The sequence below is a fragment of the Rosa rugosa genome, chromosome 4, assembly GCF_958449725.1.
Source record: "Rosa rugosa chromosome 4, drRosRugo1.1, whole genome shotgun sequence".
Taxonomy (NCBI): Eukaryota; Viridiplantae; Streptophyta; class Magnoliopsida; order Rosales; family Rosaceae; genus Rosa; species Rosa rugosa.
In genome coordinates, this window is record NC_084823.1 from 44,186,419 (window position 1) to 44,211,044 (window position 24,626).

At 41.0% G+C, this 24,626-nt stretch overlaps 1 protein-coding gene, 2 long non-coding RNA genes and 1 pseudogene across 8 annotated transcripts; 2 read left to right on the forward strand and 2 right to left on the reverse strand.

The window, feature by feature from the left end:
- The first annotated feature begins 71 nt into the window (after positions 1-71).
- Positions 72-3,709, forward strand: LOC133741995 (thaumatin-like protein). The gene is made up of 2 exons (XM_062169694.1): positions 72-531; positions 3,235-3,709. Exons 1-2 carry the CDS (start codon positions 136-138, stop codon positions 3,550-3,552), a joined length of 714 nt encoding a protein of 237 aa, XP_062025678.1. The 5' UTR covers positions 72-135; the 3' UTR covers positions 3,553-3,709.
- LOC133741996 (uncharacterized) lies at positions 583-3,084 on the reverse strand. Of its 4 annotated transcripts, none has more exons than XR_009862308.1 (4): positions 2,204-3,084; positions 1,532-1,956; positions 1,138-1,200; positions 583-1,047 (listed from the first exon to the last, which is right to left on the reverse strand). It is a non-coding gene; the product is annotated as an uncharacterized LOC133741996 (long non-coding RNA). The 4 variants fall into 4 exon arrangements; XR_009862310.1 differs by having other exon boundaries at positions 1,532-1,723; positions 1,831-3,072; XR_009862309.1 differs by having other exon boundaries at positions 1,532-1,720; positions 1,831-3,068.
- Positions 3,710-4,984: 1,275 nt separating the features above from the next.
- Positions 4,985-13,069, reverse strand: LOC133706914 (uncharacterized). Of its 3 annotated transcripts, none has more exons than XR_009844797.1 (4): positions 12,879-13,069; positions 12,467-12,720; positions 12,177-12,257; positions 4,985-7,214 (listed from the first exon to the last, which is right to left on the reverse strand). It is a non-coding gene; the product is annotated as an uncharacterized LOC133706914 (long non-coding RNA). The 3 variants fall into 3 exon arrangements; XR_009844796.1 differs by lacking the exon at positions 12,879-13,069 and having other exon boundaries at positions 4,985-5,356; positions 5,634-7,214; positions 12,467-12,818; XR_009844795.1 differs by lacking the exon at positions 12,879-13,069 and having other exon boundaries at positions 12,467-12,818.
- A 339-nt stretch (positions 13,070-13,408) lies between these two features.
- On the forward strand, positions 13,409-14,975 carry LOC133744879 (thaumatin-like protein; annotated as a pseudogene).
- Positions 14,976-24,626: the final 9,651 nt, after the last annotated feature.

A 24,626-nucleotide genomic window follows, 5' to 3' on the forward strand; every position in this document is an offset into this window, starting at 1 on the left:
CCTGATGTCATTTTGGGATGGAAAATGATGTCATTTGGTGAGATCCCCAGCTCTATATAACCTCATGAACCTCTTCAAAAGATACACAACCACACTTAACCATAGCAATAAAATTGCTTATAAGCCACCAAAATCATGAGCCTTCTCAAAAACCTCCCTCCTGTTCTGTACATCCTATGGATGAGTTCCCTCTACTTTGCTGCATCAACCGTTAATGCAGCTACATTCAATATCCGAAACAACTGTCCCTTCACTGTTTGGGCTGCTGCTGTGCCGGGCGGCGGTAGACAACTCGGCAATGGCCAAACATGGATACTAAATGTAAACGCCGGAACTAAAGGGGCTCGCATTTGGGCCCGAACAAATTGCAACTTCGATGGAGCAGGACGTGGAAGATGCCAGACTGGTGACTGTGGCGGTCTCCTCCAATGTCAAGGCTATGGTCAACCCCCAAACACCCTCGCCGAATATGCACTGAATCAATACAACAACTTGGATTTCTTTGATATCTCTTTGGTTGATGGGTTCAATGTCCACTACTAGAATTTTAGCTATAGGACACCATCAAATTTCTGTGCTCATTGTTGACAAAGGCTACTGATATCTTCAATAGCCACTATGCAGCCACTAATCACATGTCAGTCCCCTATGGAGCAGTTTCCATTGTTGCATAGAACACCATTTCAACATCGGTGGATCTTTCTCATCATATTTTGCTTTAACATTTGAATATAGTATACCTGCCGAATACTGCTGTGTCAGCTTTTACAGTGGCAGTTCACACCATTTCCTTTTCTCTTCGGTGTATTTGATTGGTGTCTAACATTATATTATATTAATTTTTTTTATCATGCAGTCACAATTAAGACGGTGTCAATGTTCATTTATTTTGTAAAAAAAAAAAAAAAAATTAATAGGCTCCAATCTGTATTTCCTATACCCATATACCAGTTCCAATTACAACTAATGCCCGTCATGGCATGAAATTCATCTATTTTTATTTTTTGGCTTTCCTTTTTCTGGCCTTCACAGGCTGTTTCAACTTTCCTGTTACAAAGTAACAATGTGTAAGCCACATACAGTCATACACTCATAAAGATAATGAAAATATGGACAAACTATTGATTTCACAAATACCTTTGAGCATAGTCTGTGGGCTGCTTGACCTGTCAATTCCTGCCCAGTTTTACCAACATAAACCTGATGGCAAACACCAGAGCATTAGAACTAATATAAATAAACGCACACAAAAATATTAATGTATGTAAATAAACGCTTATAAACTCCTGTTTCTTTTGTAAGCAGAAATTCGAACAATAGCTGGATTTAACAGACATTATACTTTTTGATCGTAACTATAATGGCAGAAATTAATAACAATCCATGATCAACTTTTATAGCCTTCTAAACTGTCCATATGTATTAACATCAACCTAAGAAAAAGCTGACTCCCTAATTGCTACTAATATTAGATCTATGCAGAGTTACTGACAAAACCAGCAAAATGTTAAGTTTTAAACTTTTAACATACCTTCCTTCCACCAGGGACTGTATACCAATGACGACCAAGTACAGACCACAGAAGCTGGAACATCTGAAATATGATTCTTTTTTCTTCCAATGATATGGTAGGATGATTGAGAAGTTAAAACTCCACTTCCATGCAATGGGACTTTAGGACTACAACAGGATGTTTGATATTGTGTTGACCGATGCACATCTGCTACAAATTTGGCAAACTTTGAAATAAACATATAATTTATGGTGTTCACAGACTCTTATCTTGCTCAAGTACAGACCACATACAGAGAAGCAAAAAAAGAAGCTTACAATCTGAACAATCAGTCAACTGCAACTAAATGAGATTGGGACTAAAAGTATCCCCAAAATTGGACCTGTCTACCAAAAGACTCATAACTTCTTGCATTGCAGATTGCATAGCGACCTGAACAATGGCTGCACCAAGAACAAAGCAACCAAAATCAAAAGGCGAAACCATATATGGGGAGAAACAAATTGTAACTAACTCTGCCAATGATTAATCAACCGTTAAACCTGCTTGCTTATGCGCATAAATTTTACAATGATTGAACCCTAAGGTTTAACCCAATTCCTTTAAACCATTTATTTACCATACATAGTTTCTTGTCATACTGCTAGCCTTTAAAAGGCATTGTAACAGAATGAAACCCAAAGTTTTTACCTTGTGCATTACCGCAACCCCCAAATTATCAAAGTCAGTCTCCTTCATCAAAACACCCATTAAATTACATCCGCAAATCTCAACAAATGCTAGATTGTTGATCTTATTGGTTACTGCTGGCTTTTTCTTCAAATTTGTAAATAAAACAAAAAGAGAAAAATTCACTTCCTCCTCCAAATTATGTTCGATCTTCACATCATAAACAGAGACTAATCAACACCACTTCACTTCCCTCATTTTTTTTTTCTCACAATTTCATCAAAAAAGATGAAAAATCAACTTTTTTTCACAAGAAATCCCAAAATCTCATCTCCACTCAAAACATCAATAAGCAAAAATCCAAAATATTAAGAGAAAAAGACAAAGAAATTAGTATCTTCGGGAGAAGAGAACTCTTCTATATCATCTTCCATACTCCAAAACGGCGATGGATTATTGGTGATGTAGATTAGCGCATAGTTGAGAGGCTGGTCCAGTGAGAGCCAAATCGAGTATGGTGATGACGTGGCAAATGACCGCGGCGGTCACGGCAACGCGATGGTGGAGATTGCTGTGGTGATGAGAATGGAGGAGAGAAGAACGATTTGGAATGAGAGAGAGAGAGGGGGTTGGGGACTCGCGAGTGATTTTAGGGATCGAAATATTTTTATTTTTTGTGTTGTTCGGCGAATGAAAACATCTTCTATATTTCTATTTTTTATTTAATTTTTATTAAGTTACTGTCTCGCAGTGTGTACTGGTCTGTCAAAGTATGGCACGTAACTTGTACCAAAGAAAAAAGTATGGCCGTTGAGCCATCAAATACATTTAAATATCTAGGTTGTCAAGGGCGAGTACAATGCACGAGTACTATTTATAATTTAATATAATAAGACCAAGAAAAAATATAATATAATAGCAAAATGCCTTCTAACTTCAGGCCGTTCCCAGTGATCATCAGAGGCATTGTAAAAGTTTGTCACTGAATAATGAAACGGTGGAACACTATTTCAATCAAGCACCACTTGGCAACAGTGGCTAGTAATCGGTAGCCTTTGGCCAAATTTCTAGTAGTGGTCCCAATGGACTTTAGTCCCACCTCTAACGGTTGCACTAGGGGTATCAAATGCACGGCGGATATAAACGGACAGTGCCCCGCTCAGTTGAGGGCTCCCGGAGGGTGTAACAACCCATGCACTGTGTTCAAAACTGATCAGTATTGTTGTAATTCTGGAAACTGTGGTCCTACAGACTACTCTAGGTTTTTTAAAAGTCGTTGCCAGGATGCTTATAGTTACCCTAAGGATGATGCAACGAGTACATTTACTTGCCATGGTGGCACAAACTATACGGTTGTGTTCTGCCCATGAAGCAAGTATGAGGTTTGGAGGCATACGTAATGATATGTTTGTAATGCAATAAGAGTCTGAGGGCTTATAGCTCTGTGATCAGCACACGGAATAATGTGCCTTATTATGTAACACAAGGTTTTAGTACTAATCATCCAAGCAAACTATATTTCCTTAATTGATCTGTTGGTATTAATTACACTAACTTTCTAGCCCGCTTAAGTTTTTTGTGCTCGAATAAGTAGGGCAGTTTTTCTTGTTTTTGTTTCCTTATTGGTGTACTTAAGATGGGTAGTATGCTATTCTCAAAAAAAAAAAAAAAAAATTTCTATTGAGAGCAAAATTTGACCTCTCATACTCTTTACACCTCTTTTGTGCTTTTAAATACAAATATTTGCTCACTAAACCTCATTTTGAATTCCTCAAATAACCTTAGTTATATTATTCACATACAAAAAAATAAAATATACTCATTATACATCTAATTCGCTAACTACACCTCCATTCCTTTTATTTTTCTCTTTTTTGCATGCAAACCTAAAAAATGCTCAATATAAATTTCTAGAACTTTAAATCATAAATCAAACGGTCATAACACATAAATTGATCAAGCAGTCATAAATCAAATGGTTAGACATATTTCTAACCCTTATAAAAAATGAAAGGTTATTCAAAAATAAAAATGAAAGGTTACCAAAATTAATAAATAAAAAAAAAAAACCCGGAACACAAAAAAAAAAAAAAAAAAAAAAAAAAAAAACTAAATCACCATCTCCCACCCAAAGCTCATCCTCCAACCAAACCTTGAACGAAGTCTAGTTGATTATAATTAATTGTCTATAATTGTCATTTTACAAGAGGATATATATGTAATTCATTAATTCAAAAGATATAGAGGTCAAATGAGTAAATTTGGAGGTCCCAATAGAAATCCTAAAAAAAAAAAGATGGGAAGTATGAGAAATTTCTTTCAGTTTTTTTGTTGATCCCTCAATAAAATTTAATAAAATAATTATTGACCATCGATAAACACTGTACTGACTCCTCAGGTATTGATCCTCGACAACTACTTTTTGTTGTTATCGGAAAAATGTTAAACAAAATTCTTATTAGAAAATCTAGAGATTCTATAAATTGATTGGGAAAAATTAACCTTAAAGAAATTTTAATTTGGAAAGAACTATAGTTACTTCCTTCATACGGCACGTTTATATGTCAGACCTCTTTGGAATATATAGGGGTACCAGTATGATTTTCTAAAGAGTTTTTTTTTGGTCAGTATGATTTTCTAAAGAGTTAAGAGTGGAGAGTGGCCTAACTTTTTTATTTATAAGCTTTAAATTATAGTTCATTTACCAATCAGAATAATAAAAGTAGGGCTAGTGACCTAATTTCTGGTGTTGACCAGATCATTACTAGCTTAACAAGATCTTCATAAATTGTATGCACTAGAAATAGCAGCCCGCGCGTTGCGGCGGGTTTTATAGTAATGCATTGACATTATCAGACAGACCAGTGGGATTATAAGAATATTGTGTATTCTTATTGACAATCACTCTTGGAACAAATATAAATGGTAACTAAAAACCTTTTACATATTAATAGTTCCTTTTTTCATAAGTCATTGGTGCCATGCTCTAAAATATTTAAAACATAATCCCTTTTTCTTTTCTGCGACATGGGAAGAAATCACGCTGAGCAAATCAAATTTGGTCGCCAAAATGTTAGTAGCTTGGATGACTTGCCAGTAAATAAGGGCTTCAATTTTGCTTATCTCAATACCAAGTTTAGCTTCCAATTCAGCCACTTTCATTTCATTATTCGTCTACATGGCATAACCAAACAAAATGTCAACTAATTAGCAAATGATTTAGCAAGAAGTGTATTTCACAGGACTCAAAAGGAATAACATGACCAAATGGATAAATATGCAACTCTTTATAACTGAAACAGCTTGGTGAATTTGTTAAACAAACACAAATTGTAATTCACAAAATCATATGATACTTATACACAGAGCTGGCTATACATTACTATGCGAAGTTCAGTAAATGATGTTCCTAAACAATCCAACGTATTACTATGCGAAGTTCAGTAATTACTTTTATAGGGTGTGGCTATACATTATTGCTGCTGTAAGGGATTTTACAGCCTTTGCATCACTCACCAAGGACATAAGTCTTTGCAGTTACATTATCTGAATGATACAACTCCAGCCATTCAAACATAAAAACGACCTTTTCTCAATCCTGAAATATGCAAAAGAGGAGACAGATACTCACTTTAACCATATTTCATGGAACATCATTTACCCAAAGTCGGAGGAAAAAACAGGTAAAACGTTATGCATTTAGTGTAAATAAGAATCTGACTATAGAGAAGTTGAACAAAGGCCATGACCAAAAAGGAAAAAAAAAAAAAAAAAGAAGCTGAAAACAAATCAACAGCAGCAAAAAACAGAAGCTTTTTTATTTGAAGGTCAGATCTGAAAAAGCCAAAGAAAACAACAATGAAATTCACACACAAACCATAAAGGTAAATGCAGAGATATAACTAAATTGACAACAAAAACTAAATAGAAAGGAAAAAATGATTTCCAGAGTTTAATAATCTGCGGACTGTAAAAGAAACCAATGTAATAGTGATTGGACCCTAAATAGATTGCATGATATCTAAAAATAGAAAAGTTAGGCTCAGAGTTTCAGTTCCTGTATAATGACCCTAAATCCTAAGTCTCAAATTCGTTCCTGAATTAAAGTTTCTCATTACTGTACATTGTACAAAAACATGCAAAGTATTGAGAGAGCTTCAATTGAGAAAACCAGTAAATAAGTGAATACTCTATAACCCAAGCTATAAAAAGGAGCCATGTAATGACAGTTCATTCAATAGCTACAATATATCTTTCAGTACATTACTACCCTATAATATGTATGAGTGAAAAAAAAAAAAACATAAACACAAAACAGAATGAAAAGAGAAAAAAGGGTGATAAGTGAATATATGTAGATAGAAAAAAATCTTATCATAAATGAAAAACAGGACAAAAAAAGAGAGCAGTGAATGAGTATATACACTGAGAAAAGAATGAAGCTCGAAAGGAATAAACTAAATTAATCAACTCAAGAACATCAGATTGTTCAGTAGAATGTAGCAGATAAAATAGCATTGCAAAATATAAAAACATGGCTTATGATTACAGCCTAATTAGATTTTCAACTCAAGAACATCAGATTGTTCAGTAGAATGTAGCAAACAAATAGCACTGAGACAAATGGCTGCTAACAATAATCAAAATAAATTTGTCTTGTCTTGTGTTGTCCCTTTAATTCCCAGACCACCAAACATCTTATCTATAAAACAAATCCCAGCTGCAGACGCTGATTTGATTTATTTACTTTTTTGGTAGATAGAGAGAATTAGAGATTCATTTGATTTGGTATTAAGACTCAATACAGTTTGGTTTAGGCACTTTCACTATCATTAGTTTTTATATTCAATTTTAATGCAGACTTGTTTCCTCAGTAACGGCCTACAGCAGAATCTAATCTCTTCTAGTTATATCTATACTAACGGAAGATGGTATCCTGTGAAATTTTAGACATGCTTACTTTCCTTGACACTTGAATATCAGATAGTGAGCAGCTTGTTCGATCCACCTCAAATCTGGTCTGCACCACAGCCTAAAGATAAGCAGAACATTATTTGTACATACCTCCAATAATATGGAGTATTTGCTATCTCACCAAGCATAAGTAACACCCATTTTGGGACATCAACGAGACATGGCGAGGCCCAACCAAGACATCCATCGTATAGCCCTATGTTCAGGCTACGCGGCGGTATCCGGAAGTCACAAATCCGCCACCGGGAAGCCACGTTTCCGCCCTTGCCAACATGCCTCCATAACATAGCTTTCTGCATGTTAAAAAGACTAGAATAGTTGGTTTTGGCTCCCACATCAGAAACAATGTAAAGGGAGAGCAATCCTTCACCTATATAAGGATTGCTCCTCCCACTTAGAAATTCATCCCATTACATACTTTGTAATCTTGTTAGGCCGCAAGGCTCGACACACTAGTATAGCTTTCAAGTGGACGTAGTCTCTCGCTAAGGCAGGAGGTGAACCACTATACATCTTGTGTCAATCTCTCTCTCTCTCTCTCTCTTTATTTATAGCTAACTAGAGATCCCACGGATCACTAACGTTAACATTGGCGCCGTCTGTGGGAAGTCGGCACACAAAGGCTTCATCACCTACCACGAGCTTTGGCTCGTCAGCATCCGGTCAACGCCCAACATGGCTGGTCAACACGTGGTCAACGCCCATAGAGTGGTCAAAACTTGCAGAAACACCAGCATATGGGGTGGTCAATGGTGGGTCAACGCCAGTCAAGGTTGGTCAACGCCCAACCCATGAAAGTCAACGCTGAAGGAGAAAATTCAACGCTGGCTGAAAAGAAAAAAAAAAAAAAAAAAAAAAAATTTCCTGGATTTACTCTGGACGCCCAGAAAAACTCTCTGGGCACCCATGTCCAGTTTCAAATTTGCATGCGCGCCAACAGCTTCTTCTCCGCTGCAACGCAGGCACAGCTCCGCTCCGCCCTGCTGCAGCCCCGGCACCGCAGGCACAGCTCCGCTCCGCCCTGCTGCAGCCCACTGCTCCGCTAGACCTGCAGCTCCGCACGCTCCGCTGCAACACCTCCGCCAGTCTACCCCAGCGCCTGGCAACGTCAGGCACCACCTCAGCTCTCCGCTGCACCCAGCTCGCTGCGAGGAAGCGCTCCTCCGCTGGGCCGCTGGCAGAACCGTCCCAAGCTCAAAACCTCGCTCCGCCGGACTTCGACTTTGGTCCGCTACAAACACAGCTCCGCCCCGCTACGACAAACCTCCGCTGAGCTTCACGTCCGGGCAAGCTCCAGGCCTCCAGCGGGCTTCAACCCCCGCCCTGCACTTCTTTTCCTCCGGACTGCACACCGCCAGACCGTCCACCGCTGGCCAAAGCTCTTCTCCAGCCGACTAAGGTACCGTCAACCTCCACCGCTGGCCTCCGAGCACTACCGCTGAGCTGCCTCCGCTAGGCCCCATCGCTGGGCAGCCTATCACCACCGCCGACTCAAAACTGCCGCTGTGTACGGCAGCCAGCCATTGCCCAGATCCTCCGCTGACCCAGTCCTCCGCCGGAAGTGTTCGCCACCAAACTCCGGCTTCCGCCGAACTCCAGCTTCCGCCGGACACAAATACCATCTCCGCCCATCTCCGTCCAAGGCCTCCGCTAACCATCTAGAGCCTCCGCCGAACTCTTCCGGCATGTCTCCGCTAGCTCACTGTTGCGCTCTCCACCCACTGCAAGTTCCGCCACACTGTGCACCGCTACCCTCCTCCGCCGAGCATATCTCTGCCGAGTTTACCGCTACTCCGAGCTTCACCAAAGCTCCACTCAGCCACAAACCAGCGGCGACTTCGGCCATTCCCGGCCGGCCTAGCTGCCATGGCTTCCGCCAGCTAGCTGCCATTAAACGGCGCCGCTAACTTCCATTAAACGGCACAACAAGCTTCGGCTTCCGAGCTTCACCGCTCTCTGCACGCTTGAACGCCCATCTTCGCTGTTCGATCACAGTTAACACTACCCGCGCTCAACCTCTGAGTTCTGGAAAGATAAGTTCTTTTCTCTATACGGTTTGTTTCTTATATGTGCTCTTCGACTGGCTTCGCTTGTGCCGCTCAACACTAGTCAAATACACACTTGATTGTTTGACACATGCGCATTATATGATAGACACCGTACAACTAGCTTAGCTGGCTGTGATGCACATGGGCCTAATTTAAAACTTATTTCACTAAGTTTCTACTGTCCAAATACGTAGCTAACTAGCATGATTTCTGCCATCATCAGTTGGCTCCCCACATGCACGTCACTGCCATTTCCACTTATTATTCTATCCTGCATGTATTACTAGTACACACAATGTGCTGCTATAATTGTACAATTATATTGTACCTTTCTTCATATTGGGTCATTTCCCTTTCCAAATGATCAACTCAATCAAACTTGCATCTGCACATGCGCATGAAATTCTAGACTTTACATGTCAATTGATGCCATGCATATATACGACGCAACAATATCTCTATGATCACTACTGTGACATTCTAAAACATGTGTACATTACATATCTATGGCACATATTTCATCAATTTAATCATATGGAAGGAATGCTAATCATTTACCTTATGTTAAGGGGACGCCGTCACTTAGTACCGCATCAATTAACGAGGCTTCTACTAAGGCACTTCGCCGGCGCAATGGACCATCATGCTTGGCCACACTCCGCTAGCCTCCACATCAGCATAAGATAAGTAACAATGTCTTATCTTTTCCGCTCTTGCAATTTGAGCTACCGCCGATGCCATGACTATACATATCTCTATAACCCTTACGCATGCCTACGGCGTGTTATTAACACCTTTACTACATCGTACATGCTTGCTCTGTGTGTTTTGTCATTTTTTCATGTAGATACATACTTTACGAGTCTACGGTCTACGACCAAACCGCCACGCGGTAAGGCAACGCCTCATAATAGCACTGACCGCTACGCGGCATTGCAGCAAGGGACTAGTTAACACAGCCTACGGCAGCCATTGATTCGGCAGTTAACCCCGACGCTTGGGTACTAAAGATTGGGATCGCTACCCAACACCCTCTGCTCCGTGCAGCTCCCCCTCAACGAACAAATTACCGACCATCCGGAGGTCCGTCATGGCTGGGGAGTCGGGGACTCTCTAGCGGGCCTAGCAGGGGCCCACCCCATTGAGCTTCCGCTCATGCCTTCCCGGCACCCCATTGAGCTTCCGCTCATGCCTTTCCGGCATCCCATTGAGCTTCCGCTCATCCCCCTTGAGCTTCCCGCTCATGCCTTCCCGGCAATCCTCGAGCTTCCCGCTCACGCCTTCCCGGCATTCCCAATCTTCACATTCATGTCTACTCGACACACCACACGTTAATGGAACATGGAATTTTTCTACCATTTGTCGCTTGCGACAAATTGAATTCTTTTCGCGTTCCATTAATACGAGCGACAACCAACCAAACGCTTACCTTCGCAGCGCTCATACCACTTACATTTATCATATGCAATCCATATGCTCACACGGCCATACGCGCTCTCGAGTTTGTACGTCATAATCGATCGTACTCGGCGCCATTCGCGTGTATACATCAACATGTATCACGCACCTCATACGTTTATATATGCCAACGCATATCGATGCCACTCACATTTGTTGCCCAATGCAACGAGCATTCTACATATGCCTGTCCTCTTGTCTTTGTTGTGCAGGTTAACGAGTCCCTTCTTGCTTACGGATTTCGGGGACTTGTAGGGGCTCCGTACCGCCCGGTTACTTATGCTTGATGACTTCATGATTTGAACTCCCCAACCAAGAAGCTACTCTTACTCGGGGACTTCGGGGACTTGTACATACCTCCAATAATATGGAGTATTTGCTATCTCACCAAGCATAAGTAACACCCATTTTGGGACATCAACGAGACATGGCGAGGCCCAACCAAGACATCCATCATATAGCCCTATGTTCAGGCTACACGGCGGAATCCAGAAGTCACAAATCCGCCACCGGGAAGCCACGTTTCCGCCCTTGCCAACATGCCTCCATAACATAGCTTTCTGCATGTTAAAAAGACTAGAATAGTTGGTTTTGGCTCCCACATCGGAAACAATGTAAAGGGAGAGCAATCCTTCACCTATATAAGGATTGCTCCTCCCACTTAGAAATTCATCCCATTACATACTTTGTAATCTTGTTAGGCCGCAAGGCTCGACACACTAGTATAGCTTTCAAGTGGACGTAGTCTCTCGCTAAGGCGGGAGGTGAACCACTATACATCTTGTGTCAATCTCTCTCTCTCTCTCTCTCTCTCTCTTTATTTATAGCTAACTAGAGATCCCACGGATCACTAACGTTAACATTATTGTGTGAGAAAATACATCAAATAACATAATTCCAAGGATAAGTTACATAATAATATGTGTGGAGGAAGAAGCACACATCAAAAATTAATCTTTATCAACCAGATAAAAATCCAACAATCTAATCCTTCTCCTCTGTTACTTCATTCAGTAAATACTAAATATTTGTTGAAGTAAGAGGTTCTATCCCAAAGCAATCAGTCTAGTTTCTCAATTTAGGATTATCGATCCATGTGTGGAAACATAGATTCTCTAGCTGATGCTTTATCAATTGCATGCTCAACATCATGATGCAGTTACATGTTCCTTTTTTGATTAGTGAGCATATAGAGTATTTAGTATTTATAATTTGGTGGAGAAAGATTTTTGACGTCAAGTAATATATTTGATCAGTGATGTACTAAGTTTCCATGTATTTGTTACAAAAAAATGGAAAGCATTTTCTCTGACAACATAGCTTTACTCTCATTGATCGATATATATTCTTCAGATTTTCATATTTCTGCACTATGTTTGCAAAGTCAAAAACTATACAGTTGAGCTTGAAGTGCTATCAGTTAATATCTGTCTTTCTATCTGGTAAACAAAAAGATGCAGGTCTTTCTCTATTTCAATTCTACATAAATCAATAGCCAAATACAGAGTGTTTACCACAAAAGAAATTACTCCGTGATCACAATCGGCCATCAGTTAATATTCACAGTCAAAAACTAAACATGGGTCTGTGACTTTCTGCAAGAAATTACAAACCTTTACATCAATATCAATGAAAAAGTGCAAGCCACAGAAACCCAATTTGAGATCAACGCATTTTCAAAGAGAGAATAAGTAAATTTGGGCAAAAGGGAACAAAGAATCACAGTTTGAATGCATTATAACAGCAATAAATACCCAAAAATTACTGGAATGAAATAAACGAAGATGGTTCAGAGCCCACTTACAGTCACAGTCTGTCTTCTACTCCTACGTACCCTGAGTCGCTTAGAGCTGCTTCTTCCTCCGTCAGAATTGAGACCGACAATACTTATTTCTCTGGTTGGAATTGATATTAATCAGAAATTCAGAAGCAGAAATGAAGTCAAGAAATAGGGTCTAGGGTCTTCCGTGAAAAGCAGAAAGAACTAACAGCTCAGAAATTAAAAGGCAAATAGGCTCAGAATCAAGGTCTTCTTCAAGATCAATAGCCTTCAAAATACTGCAAATGCAGCCAAACCCATTTAAATTCCAACTCTTAAATCGTAGATTATTATCTTCAGAGTGATAAATGAAAGAACCCATAAAATAGAAGATACCCAACATGGCGTTACTCTTCAAGAGTGCTATACACTGATTTTGAAGAAATCAAGCCAATACCTTTGATAATGAAGAAAATCGTGATGTCCAAAAAGGAGGGCTTCAGGTTTCTCTTTCTGTATTTCTCTCTGTTTGTTTTTGCTTTTGGGTTGTTGTTCTTTTGCGGATTGGTGAGTGGAGAACTGGAGAAGAAGCTAAAATCATTTACACAGCAATAGCCGACTGTAGAAGATTAGATCGACGCACAGCAGAACCAAAATAAAATATCAAAGGAGGGCAAAACAGCCAATTTACTGTCATATAAACAGTAACCGAGTGAACAGTCGACAGGAAAAGGAGGGTATAACCGTCACTTACTGTTCATGAACAGTAAGTTAATGAACAGTGAACTCATCTTTGGTATATAGTAAATGTCTCGATGTAGTCCACCCCTTCTCTGTCATTTTTTCCCCTTTCAACTTTATCTCAAATTTGCAACCAAACTCATTCTTTACTCTTTAATAGTATACATTCATTAATGCATTTAACCGTGTACATGTCCCATATTGTACATGCAATGGGGTGTTTTAGATATTCATTTTAATAAAGTAATGACAGGTTCAACACACACTTAAAATTTTTTGAGTTTTGATTGGGCAGCCCCACTGCCACGTGGTACGTTTGCTCTATGTAAGAATTTCTTTGTGTCATATACACTATTCAAATATTGGAGCCGGACGTGGAAGATGCCAGACTAGTGACTGTGGCGGTCTCCTCCAATGTCAAGGCTATGGTCAACCCCCAAACACCCTTGCCGAATATCCATTGAACCAATAAAACAAGTTGGATTTTTTTGATATCTCTCTGGTTGATGGGTTCAATGTCCCAATGGACTTTATTCCCATCTCTAACGGTTGCACTAGGGGTATCAAATGCACAGCGGATATAAACGGACAGTGCCCCGCTCAGTTGAGGGCTCCCAGAGGGTGTAACAACCCATGCACTGTGTTCAAAACTAGGGCTGGAAATTTGGGCCGAAGCAACCGAATCAACCGGATTTCGAACCGGCCCGACCCGTTTTGGGCCGAAAACTCGACCTGCCGACTTTCGGCTCAGCTGAGCCGTACCGTTTGGCTCCCTTCGGCTCGGCTACGGTATGAGATATTGCATACCGTCCTAAACCCTAAAAAACCTCGGAAGAGGTGAGGTTCGAACCTCCAACCTCATTCCCAACAGCTCAACTCCCCACCACTGGAGCAGAAGCTGTCCTCAATATAAAATCTTCAAACTTTATATTTATACTCTTTTTAGCTGATACCGAATAATTATACAAAATATATAAAACCTTGTAAGAGGTGAGGTTCGAACCCCCAACCTCATTCCCAACAGCTCAACTCCCCACCACTGGAGCACGAGCTACCCCCGATACAATTCCTACAAACTTTATATTTATACTCTTTTTAAGTGCTAGATTATAATCTTCTCTCTCTCTTCTGGTCTTCGACCTTTCTTCTTCTTCGTCTGCGTTTGGTTCTGCAATTCTGCTTCATCTTCTTCTTCTCATCTTTTTTTCTTTTTTCTTCCTCCCCAATCCCCATCAAATCAACACAGATCAACATCAGATCTTTTAATTACAACATATTCCATCATCAAATCAACATCATCAGATCATCCCATCTCCAATCTCAATGAAAACTCCGCCGGCAAATCAAAACCGAACGACCAACCGAAAATTCGGCTTGTCGACAGTCGGTATACCGACTATGTCGGTTCGGCAGCGGTTTCAAAATCCTCATACCGACGAAGGTCGGTTCGGCAGCGGTTTGGGGAAAAATGGATCGGTTTAGTACCGAATCCAGCCCTATTCAAAACTGATCAGTATTGTCGTAATTATGGAAATTGTGATCCTACAAACTACTCTAGGTTTTTTAAAAATCGTTGTCCGGATGCTTATAGTTACCCTAAGGATGATGCAACCAGCACATTTACTTGTCGTGGTGGGATAAACTATAGGGTTGTGTTCTGCCCATGAAGCAAGTATGAGGTCTGGAGACATACATAATGATATATATGTTTGTGATGCAATAAGAGTCTGAGGGCTTATAGCTTTGTGATCAGCACACCGAATGATGTGCCTTATTATGTAACACAAGGTTCTAGTACTAATCATCCAAGCAAACTATGTTTCCTTAATTGATCTGTTGGTATTAATCAAACTAACTTTCTAGCCCGCTTAAGTTTTTTTGTGCTCAAATAAGTCGCTAGGGAAAGTTTTTCTTGTTTTTGTTTTCCCTATTGGTGTACTTCAAATGGGTATGAGAAGCAAGAATTAAAGATTTATGGAATTATGACGCTCTCTTCTCTCTCGAGAAAAACCCTAAGGTCGAAACCGGCCTTGAGCGGCGGCACCGCAAAATTCCTGACTCTCGGCAGAGAGGTTTCTCATCCACGTTGTGGCTCTGCATCTTGGATTTGGAAGGGCGGCGACGTCTCTCTTTCTTCTCCCTTCCTTGGTGACGGCAATGCTTGGCTTCGACGTCCCTTGAATCAATGGTTGGATCCGTTTTGTCTTCTGGATGGATCGGATCGATATGCTGCAGGCAGCCATCTTGGCTGAGATGGCGCGGGTTTCATTGCCTTCAACCTCGTCGGTGGTAGGCAGGGCAGGGCTATTCGCTGCCGATTTTGGGTTAGGTGATGTGGGACAAGGAATCGGTGATGACTGGATTTTTCAGGCCGGCTTGGGTTCAGATCCGATCACATGGGATTGGTTGATTTTTATGGTGGCTGAGGACGAAGTGATCGGTGGTGAACCGGATTTCCTTTTGGCGGCAAAGATTGCAGCTGGGCTGCAGTTCGACTGTGACGGTGATGATGGTGATCTTTCTCCTATGCTGGACGGCGGCGAAGGGAAAGGCTGTGGCGGCAGTGGTGGTGGTGGTCCTGCTGAGGGTGGCGGCTGTTTGGTCGCTAGCAGTGGCGTAGCCAGAAATCTTAATTAGGAGGGTCATAATTTAAATAATAATACTAAACAAACACGCTTTTCTCTTATGATATTTCTCCAAAAATGCTTTTATAAATTTAAAGACGATAACACTAAGAAGAAGAAGGAAAAGAGTGAAGGAAAAAAAAAAAAACTTCCAGAGAAAACGGCGTAAAGAGAACGAGGAGACAAAATAAAAGTGTATATACCTAAATTTATATAGATATAGAACTAAATCACATTAATGAAGTACCTAAACAATTGTGGTATGAATAAAGTATGTGTGTATATATAAGACTAATTAAATATATTAAAAACCTAGACTATCATGGAAATATGGAATCCGTCAGAGTTGGGCCAAAGCATTTAAAAGCAATTTTTTTCTTCATGTCAGAACTCAGAGGGGTCAAACATGGTATTAAATGTAATATATGTATGCAGTTGTGTATATATCAGCCGATCATGCGCTAATTATTAACCATCAATAAACACTTTACTAACCCTCAAGTTACTGACCCTCAAGTATTGATCCTCTGTAACTACTTTTTCTTGTTGGATCGGAAAAATGTTAAACTGTTCAAGTAAAACCTAATTTGTGTTTAGCCCAAACTCTAGGTTACTTGACCTAGTGGTAATAGGGTTAAATTAGAAGGATCTAGATTCCTATTCAATGTAAGATTACTTTCCTTGTATGATTGAGATTCTATGCATTGTAATCCTCTATATAAAGAGGCCCCTATTATCAATGAGAAGACACAGCGAATTTCTCTCAATTTCAGTTTCTCTACAACACGTTATCAGCACGAAGCCCTAACCCTGAAACGATAATTTCGTAGCCTTCAAATCCCAGATACCTCCGCCGCCCAACTTGAAGATCTCAACCCCAGGAGCCCAGAACTGGCGGCGCCACCTTCAGAACCGGCCGGAACAACCCCGAACCGGCCTCCGGAAGTGACGAAAGTTTTCCTGCCCGACTTAAAGCCTTTTGCTCAGCCTCTGACAACGATACTCCACCATCAGAAGCTCCTCGACCCCAGATCCCCGGAACCGGAAAACTCATCACCGGAACCGGCCTATAAGTACCTGAACCGGTCACTTGAAGATCCATTGCTCTGAACCGCCGCCTGACCACCAACCCAGAAGAAAAGTCAACCCAGATCAGACGTCAGCCCAGATCAGACGCAGCCCCAAGCCCAGAAACTGAGGTGCAGCCCAAAGCCCAGAAATAGACTCAGGCCCAGAAGCAAAGAAGCAGGCCCATAACCAAAAAGCAGCCTGCCACGTCAGCATCCACGCAGGCGTCCAGTCAGCCTGCCACGTCAACATCCAGACTGCCACGTCAGCAACCGGTGCCACGTCAGCAGGTCGGTCAACCATCGGTCAACCTTTTTCCGGCTACTTCCGGTCACTTTCCGGCGACTTTTCCGGTCACTTTTCCTGCGACATTTTTCCTGCAATTTTTCAAGGTAAACTTTTCTTAGAGTTCCCGTTTTTGAAGTTTTTATTACTTTTCTCTTCTTTTTCTCGGGGACTTCCAACATCCCTTCTTCTACCCCCCATTTCTTCATCATAGGGGAGACCAAATTAAGCCGAACTGTGGGGGTTTGTGCTCACTCCAAGCTTAGAGCTTGTTGAGATCTCCAAACTTAGAGTTTCTAGAGAATTTATGATCGACCACTTACGTCATTGTTTCGATCTAATCCAATATCTCTTAGAATTGAATTTCTTGGAAGCGACTACACTCGGAAATTCCTAATTTCTTGGAAGCGATTACGCTCAGAAATTTTATATGTTTTCGTGGTAGCCTATTTCGCTCCAAAACTAACCCTAATTTCTTGTTCTCTTTTCAGGATGAGTAACCTGAACAAATTGGACTTTGCTCCATTGGGAACAACTCGCTCTGGATATCACAGGTGGGTTCGTGATGTCCGCCAGCATCTCAAGGCTGATGGAATCCTGGATATGATTCTCGAGCCTAGCCAGGACATGCTAACTGTTGAGCAAGCTCAAGCTTTGGAAGCAAATAGAGCAGTCTTAGAGGCAAATAAGGCGAAAGCCATCATCCTAATGACTCGTCATATGGACGATTCGCTCCAGTACGAGTGTATGAATGAAGAAGACCCCAGAAGGCTGTGGGTCTCACTCGAAGAAAGATTTGGCAACGTCCGTGACTCCTTGCTTCCTGACCTAGAAGTGAGATGGCATAGCCTCTGCTTCTGTGATTTCAAGTCAGTTCTTGACTATAACTCGGAAGCACTTCGCATTAAATCCTTAATGGAATTCTGTGGTAAAGAGATCACAGATGCGATGTTGATTGAGAAGACTCTCTCTACCTTCCTCGTCTCTGCATTGATGGTTGCTAAGAACTATCGAATCGATGTTACTGCAGGACGGATCACAAGGTTTCATGAGCTCATTGGAGCTATGAATGTCGCTGAAAAGCATGACAACATCCTTGTGAAGAACTATAATTCGAGATCCGTGGAAATAGAGCATATTCCGGAATCCAATTATAGTCACGCCCCTAAGAGAAGGCGCCAAGAGCGAAACCCTAACCTTATGGATACTTCTGGACGTTCTGGTCCATATAATCGCTCTACTTAGGAAGGTAACCGCCAATATAGGCGAACACCGAACCGAAGAGGTCAACGTGGAAAGAGAGAGGGAGGCAACGCCTCTGGCCATGTTGGTGGGGCCACCAACACTAAGAGCCATCTAAATGACGCTTTCAAAGCGCCTCAATCAATGGAGTTTGAGCAAAGAGATATATGTTCTCGATGTGGAGTGTCTGATCATTGGGCACACATTTGTAGAGCTCGTGAAGAAATTGTCACCGCCTACAAAGCATATTGTGAAGCAAGAGAAGCTCACTATGTGGAACAAGAAGATCAAGAAGATGATCTAGAGTGAAGGGTTCAAGACTACAAATCTGGCTGGGATCAATAGATCGCCAATTCTGTTTAAGTCTTTATTTTCCAAGAGATGTAGGCAATTGCCATATCATTTTTGTAGTAGATGCCAATGCTTTTGTCTTTCTTCAAAGTAGGCGTACTCAACGTAAATGTGATGTCTAGGAAGGTTTTGAGATTAGTGGTACTTAAGCGAGCCTTGCTCCACCGACATCTCTCTACTCACCTGGTCACATTTATTTTGGAATTACCGAAAGAAGTTAGACGACTACCATTGTTTTGCATTAGCTAGCATTTGGATTAGATTCTCCTAATGATTAAGAGACAATGATGTACTCCGTTGGCTTATGAATAAAATTTTGAGTTCTTTTCATTATGACTCCATTTTGATTCATGAGCATGTTACTTTGTGACTACGATGGCTGGGCCATCAAGGATTAATTCAAGGACATGGAATAGCCCAAGTTCCCCTTGCCAAATGACCCCTTGATTACTGTCACGGATACTCTCTACGCTCCTAGGGCAAATCGTACCTATGAATAGCCAACAGATTCCATGCAGAACCGCAAGTAGAGAACGGAAATAAGTTCCTTTGCAATACATCTAATGATTGCGAACAAAGGCGCATCTTAGAGATGTTTATGTGTCTCTCTAGTGGACTCTATGTCACTATTCGAGCTATTAATCCAATAAAAGTTATGAGAGAAGATCTCTTGGATTTAGACACATATTGGCTTTGTCACGACAGGATAGGTCATCCTAGTCATGATATGATGATCCGTCTATTAAAGACTTCACACGGATATCCATTCTTCAGAGTGAGAAGAAGCTAGAATCGAAAATTGATTCCAGGACTAAATAAGACAGCAACCACCGCAGCATCTGGTGCTACAGCTGTCTTGGGACGCCATAGGGACGCCCAAGTCCCTCGTGATGACGCCATAAGTGGCGCTAACCATGGGCATGACGCCATGGTTGTTCCTCCTAGTGGCCATGACGCCATACATGCTATTTCCATGGCCCCAACGCCATGATGGGAGATGTAGTCACATATTTTGCTTCTAATAGCGTTACAGACGCTTAGGCCCGACCAAAATCCTCATTGGTTGATTCTAAGGCCTCTCGCTCATTTTACAAAGCCTGTTCCTTAGGGAAATTAGGACTGAGACCGTCCTATGCAAAGGATATGACAATACTCATTATGTTCTTACATAGAATCCGTAGGGATTCTCTGGACTGATTCACCCAACTTGCGGACGTTTAAATATCTCATGATGTTGGTTGACATGCAAACACGCTGGTCACGTGTTGTGCCATTGTCCACTTGTAATGCTGCTTATGAAACACTCCTAGCACACATCATATGACAACGGGCTAACTCCCCTAATCATCTTATTCAATCAATTGGATTTGACTATGCTAGTGAGTTTACATCGAAGACTTTCGATGGTTATTGCATTGGGACTAATGTTGGACATTATATTCCCATAAACACACCCAATTGGTCTCGCGGAAACTACTATGATGATAGTCTGGACATTGGTAATGTGCACCAATCTCCTTATATCCGCTTGGGGTGATGTCATATCGCATGCAGCTATGCTAATTCGTCTACGACCCACCGCCACTCAATGTACCTCTGCGTTATAGCTAGTTACTGGGTACAAGTATCATACTTACGCATATTTGAGTGAGCCATTTATGTGCCAATTACGCCGCCACAGCTCTCTATGATGGGTCCTCACAGACGAATGGGCAACTACGTTGGCTTTGAGACTCCAACAATCGTCCGCCACTTCATGCCCTTGCAAGGGGATCTCCTTACCGCTAGATTTGCGGATATCACTTTGATGAGACAGTCTTCCCATCGTTAGGGGGAGATAGATGTTCAACAGGAACGACATGAATTGTTGTGGCCTGTCCCCACTATGTCTCATCTCGATCCCTACTAAAGTGACGAGATCACACAAATATGCTGCAAACATGCCTGCAAGGATGGACGTCCCTACAAGAGGACGTAGCGCCACCCTACACAGAGGTAGGCATGGCGCCAACGCCATAGAGAGTGGAACTTTGGCGTTACAGGTCATGGCCCCAGCTAGGATGCGTGGGAGGCCCGTGGGTTCGAAGGATACTTTGGCACACTCCAATCCTTTGATCATCGACACTCAAAATTTGTCTCATGAGTATCTTCCTGGTTATGGTTATCGTTGGGGGACGCCTCAACGTCAGAACCTATTCCTGAGAATATAGAGCTCTATGAAACTTACACTAGTGTACATGAGACGTGGGATAGAAACTTCATCATGATTGATGATGTAGTTGCGCATTTCGTTGCGCATGAGTTTGTTGAGTCTGATAACATCGAACCACGCTCCGTTGATGAATGAATGCCAACGTAGAGAGATTTGGCCTAAATGGAAAGATGCGATCCAAGTTAAGTTGAATTCTCTAACGAAGAGGAAGGTTTTTGAGCTAGTGATGCCAACACCTCCTAACATAAAACCTATTGTCTAATGGGTCTTCGTTAGAAAGCGTGATGAGAAAAAGAGATGGCAATCTCGCCTTATGGCACAAGGCTTCTCACAAAATGCCCTGGAATCGACTACGATGAGACATATTCTCTCGTAATGGATGTCATTGCACTCCACTACCCTGTCAGTTTGGTAGTTTCCGAATAACTGATCATGCAGCTTACAAATGTGGTCACTACGTATCTCTATATGGATTTAGATACGGAATATACATGAAGGTTCATGGTGAACTTCATCTACCCAAGTCAAGTGGCTCTAGACCACGGAGCGCGTTTACAATAAGATTGAAACGCTCACTAAAGTGACTACTTGATTGGGAAGGGATATGCCCGTGCGTTTCCATAACAAGTTTTGGATTCTATCGCGGTTCTGTTGGACATGATCTTCATTAGAAGCCCTTAAAGAGTTAAGGGAAACCGCTGAACACTTGAAATCCGAGTTTGAGATGAAGGATTTTGGGAGAACACGATTATGTCTCGGTTTGGAACTTGAGCATCGTGTTGATAGATGCTTAGGCATTTTGACAAGGTCAAGCCTTCAAGCACCCCCATGATCGTTCGTAGTCTTGATCCTGAAAAGGATTCTCTTCGTCTGAAGATGATGATGAAGATGTGCTAGAGGCAGAAGTGCCTTACATAAGTACAATAGGCGCATTATTGTATTTAGCTCAATGCACAAGACCGGACATCTCATTTGCCATGAACTTGTTAGCTAGATATAGCTGTGCTCCAACGCGACGCCATTGGATTGATGTAAAAAGATATCTTTCAGTACTTGAGATGTACGATTGATATGGGCATGTTTTATCCCTACAGAGAGATGATGGATTCAGACCCATCACACACCAGGAACGCCGCCAACACTGGCTTGCGTCCATTATCCCCATCCCAAAACGACATGTGTTTTGGAAAGTTTTGCTGATGTTGGGTATCTCTCTGACCTACACAAATGTTATTCCCAAACTGGTTAAGTGTTCACCATGGGTAAAGGACCGTGATATCTTGGAGGTCTACAAAACAGACCCTAGTCGCTATATCTTCGAACAATGCAGAGATCATTGCTCTTTACGAAGTGTTTCGTGAATGGTTATGGATTGGATCCATAATTACGCACGTTCGAACAATTGTGGTTGAAGTCTACCACAGATGAGCCTACGAGCATTTAGGATAATGCTGCTTGTTCTGAACAAATGAAGCAAGGCTACATCAAAAGCGACAACACCAAGGATAATCAGCAACAACAGACTCTCCTCAAGATCAAAATGAATTAGGTTTGATATGAGGACAGTGTGGCAGACTTGCTCATTAAGTCATTGCCTAAATTCCATTTTCGAGAAACATGTTGGTAGCATCATTTGCGGAAGTTATCCAAACTCCCATGACCGTAGTCATCAGGGGGAGATGCAGACATCAGGGGGAGATGTCTACATGTATGGTCTCGAAATGTGAATGGTGTGTTGTGCTCTTTTTCCCCTTCGACCGAGGTTATTTTTGTCCCACTGGGTTTTTGTTACGCGGCAAGGTTTTTAATGAGGCAACGAGAGAAGCACCGCGTTTGGGCAACACAAGGGGGAGTGTTCAAGTAAAACCTAATTTGTGTTTAGCCCAAACTCTAGGTTACTTGACCTAGTGGTAATAGGGTTAAATTAGAAGGATCTAGATTCCTATTCAATGTAAGATTACTTTCCTTGTATGATTGAGATTCTATGCATTATAATCCTCTATATAAAGAGGCCCCTATTATCAATGAGAAGACACAGCGAATTTCTCTCAATTTCAGTTTCTCTACAACATAAACAAAATTCTTTTTGGAAAATCTAGAGATCCTATAAATTGAATGGGAAAAATTAACTTTAAAGAAATTTTAATTTGAAAATAATTATACTTACTTCCTTCATACAGCACGTTTATATGTCATACCTCTTTCGAATATATAGGGGTACCAGTCTGATTTTCTAAAGAGTTAAGAGTGGAGAGTGGCCTAACTTTTTTATTTATAAGCTTTAGATTATAGTTCATTTACCAATCCAGAATAATAAAGCAGGGGTAGAGACCTAATTTCTGGTGTTGACCAGATCATTACTAGCTTAACAAGATCTTCATAAACTGTATGCATGTCTCGATGTAGTCCAGCCCTTTCTCTGTCTCATGTTTTTTTCCTTTCAACTTTACAATCAAATTCCGTCTTCAACATGTATACATAGTCATGAATGCATTCAACGTTTTACATGTCCCATATTGTACATATATGGGGTGTTTTGGATATTTATTTTAAGAAGGTAAGGATAGTTTTATAACACACTTAAAATTTGTTGAGTTTTGATTGGGCAGTCTAGTGGAAAATCCATGAAAATTTGGGGTGAGCAGTGAGCTGATCCAAGTCATGCTTATAAGTTTTTTTTTTCTTTGATTCCAAGAAGAGACTAAATTTTAGAAGAAATACTAAATGGAGAATGTTGTAACTGTTTAAGGAAAACGAAATTGGGAGAGAAATTGCTGTGCTTTCATTGATAATAGAGACATCTTTTATATAGAAGATTACAAGCATAGAATCAGAGTTGTACATAGAAACATAATCGTACAATGATTGGATATCTACGAATATCTCCGAGAATATCTCTAACATAAATCCTATTACAGCTTGCACCAGTAGAGTTTGTGCCATAACATAAATCCTATTACAGCTTGCACAAGTAACCTAGAGTTTGTGACAGACACATATTCTGGATTTACTTGAACACTCCCCCTTGTGTCGCGTGGTAAGTTTGCTCTATATAAGAATTTCTCTGTGTCATATAAAAAGAGTGATTAATCAGATTGCCCGTAGCCTTATGAAAGGACAATTGATTCTCTTCTCTTCCTGTTTTTTTTTTCCTTTTCATATGAGGGGTATGGTTGTATGTCTCCCATGTGTGTATTTTTTCATAAAATTTTATTCTTTAACTTATCCGATAATCGATCAGGAAAAATTTTCCGTATGGGTTTCTTAGACTACCATGCTTCCAATAATCAGCACAGTTATATCTATAAAGATGTTAGAGAAAAGAGAGAGACTTACGTGGGACACCCGCATCACGTGGATATAAGACTGACCAATCAACCCCCAGCAGAGGGGTCTTTTGGGTATTGCACTTTTAAAAAGCAGGGGTAGTTTCGAAACAAGGAAAAAAAATTCTGATATCTGATTAGCTTGCCCTATATCCACGTAATGGGGAAGCCCCTACCTAAGAATTTCTCTACAGAAAACGAAAGAAAGAAAGAAAGCTGAAGGCCATTCTCAAAAAAAAAGAAAGCTGAAGGCAAAAGAGATGAACATGCAGAGACAATAATTTACTATATATGGCATCAGAAATTGAGAAGACTAATGATAAGGGATGGCTGGTCCGTGTCAAAGGAAGACAGGA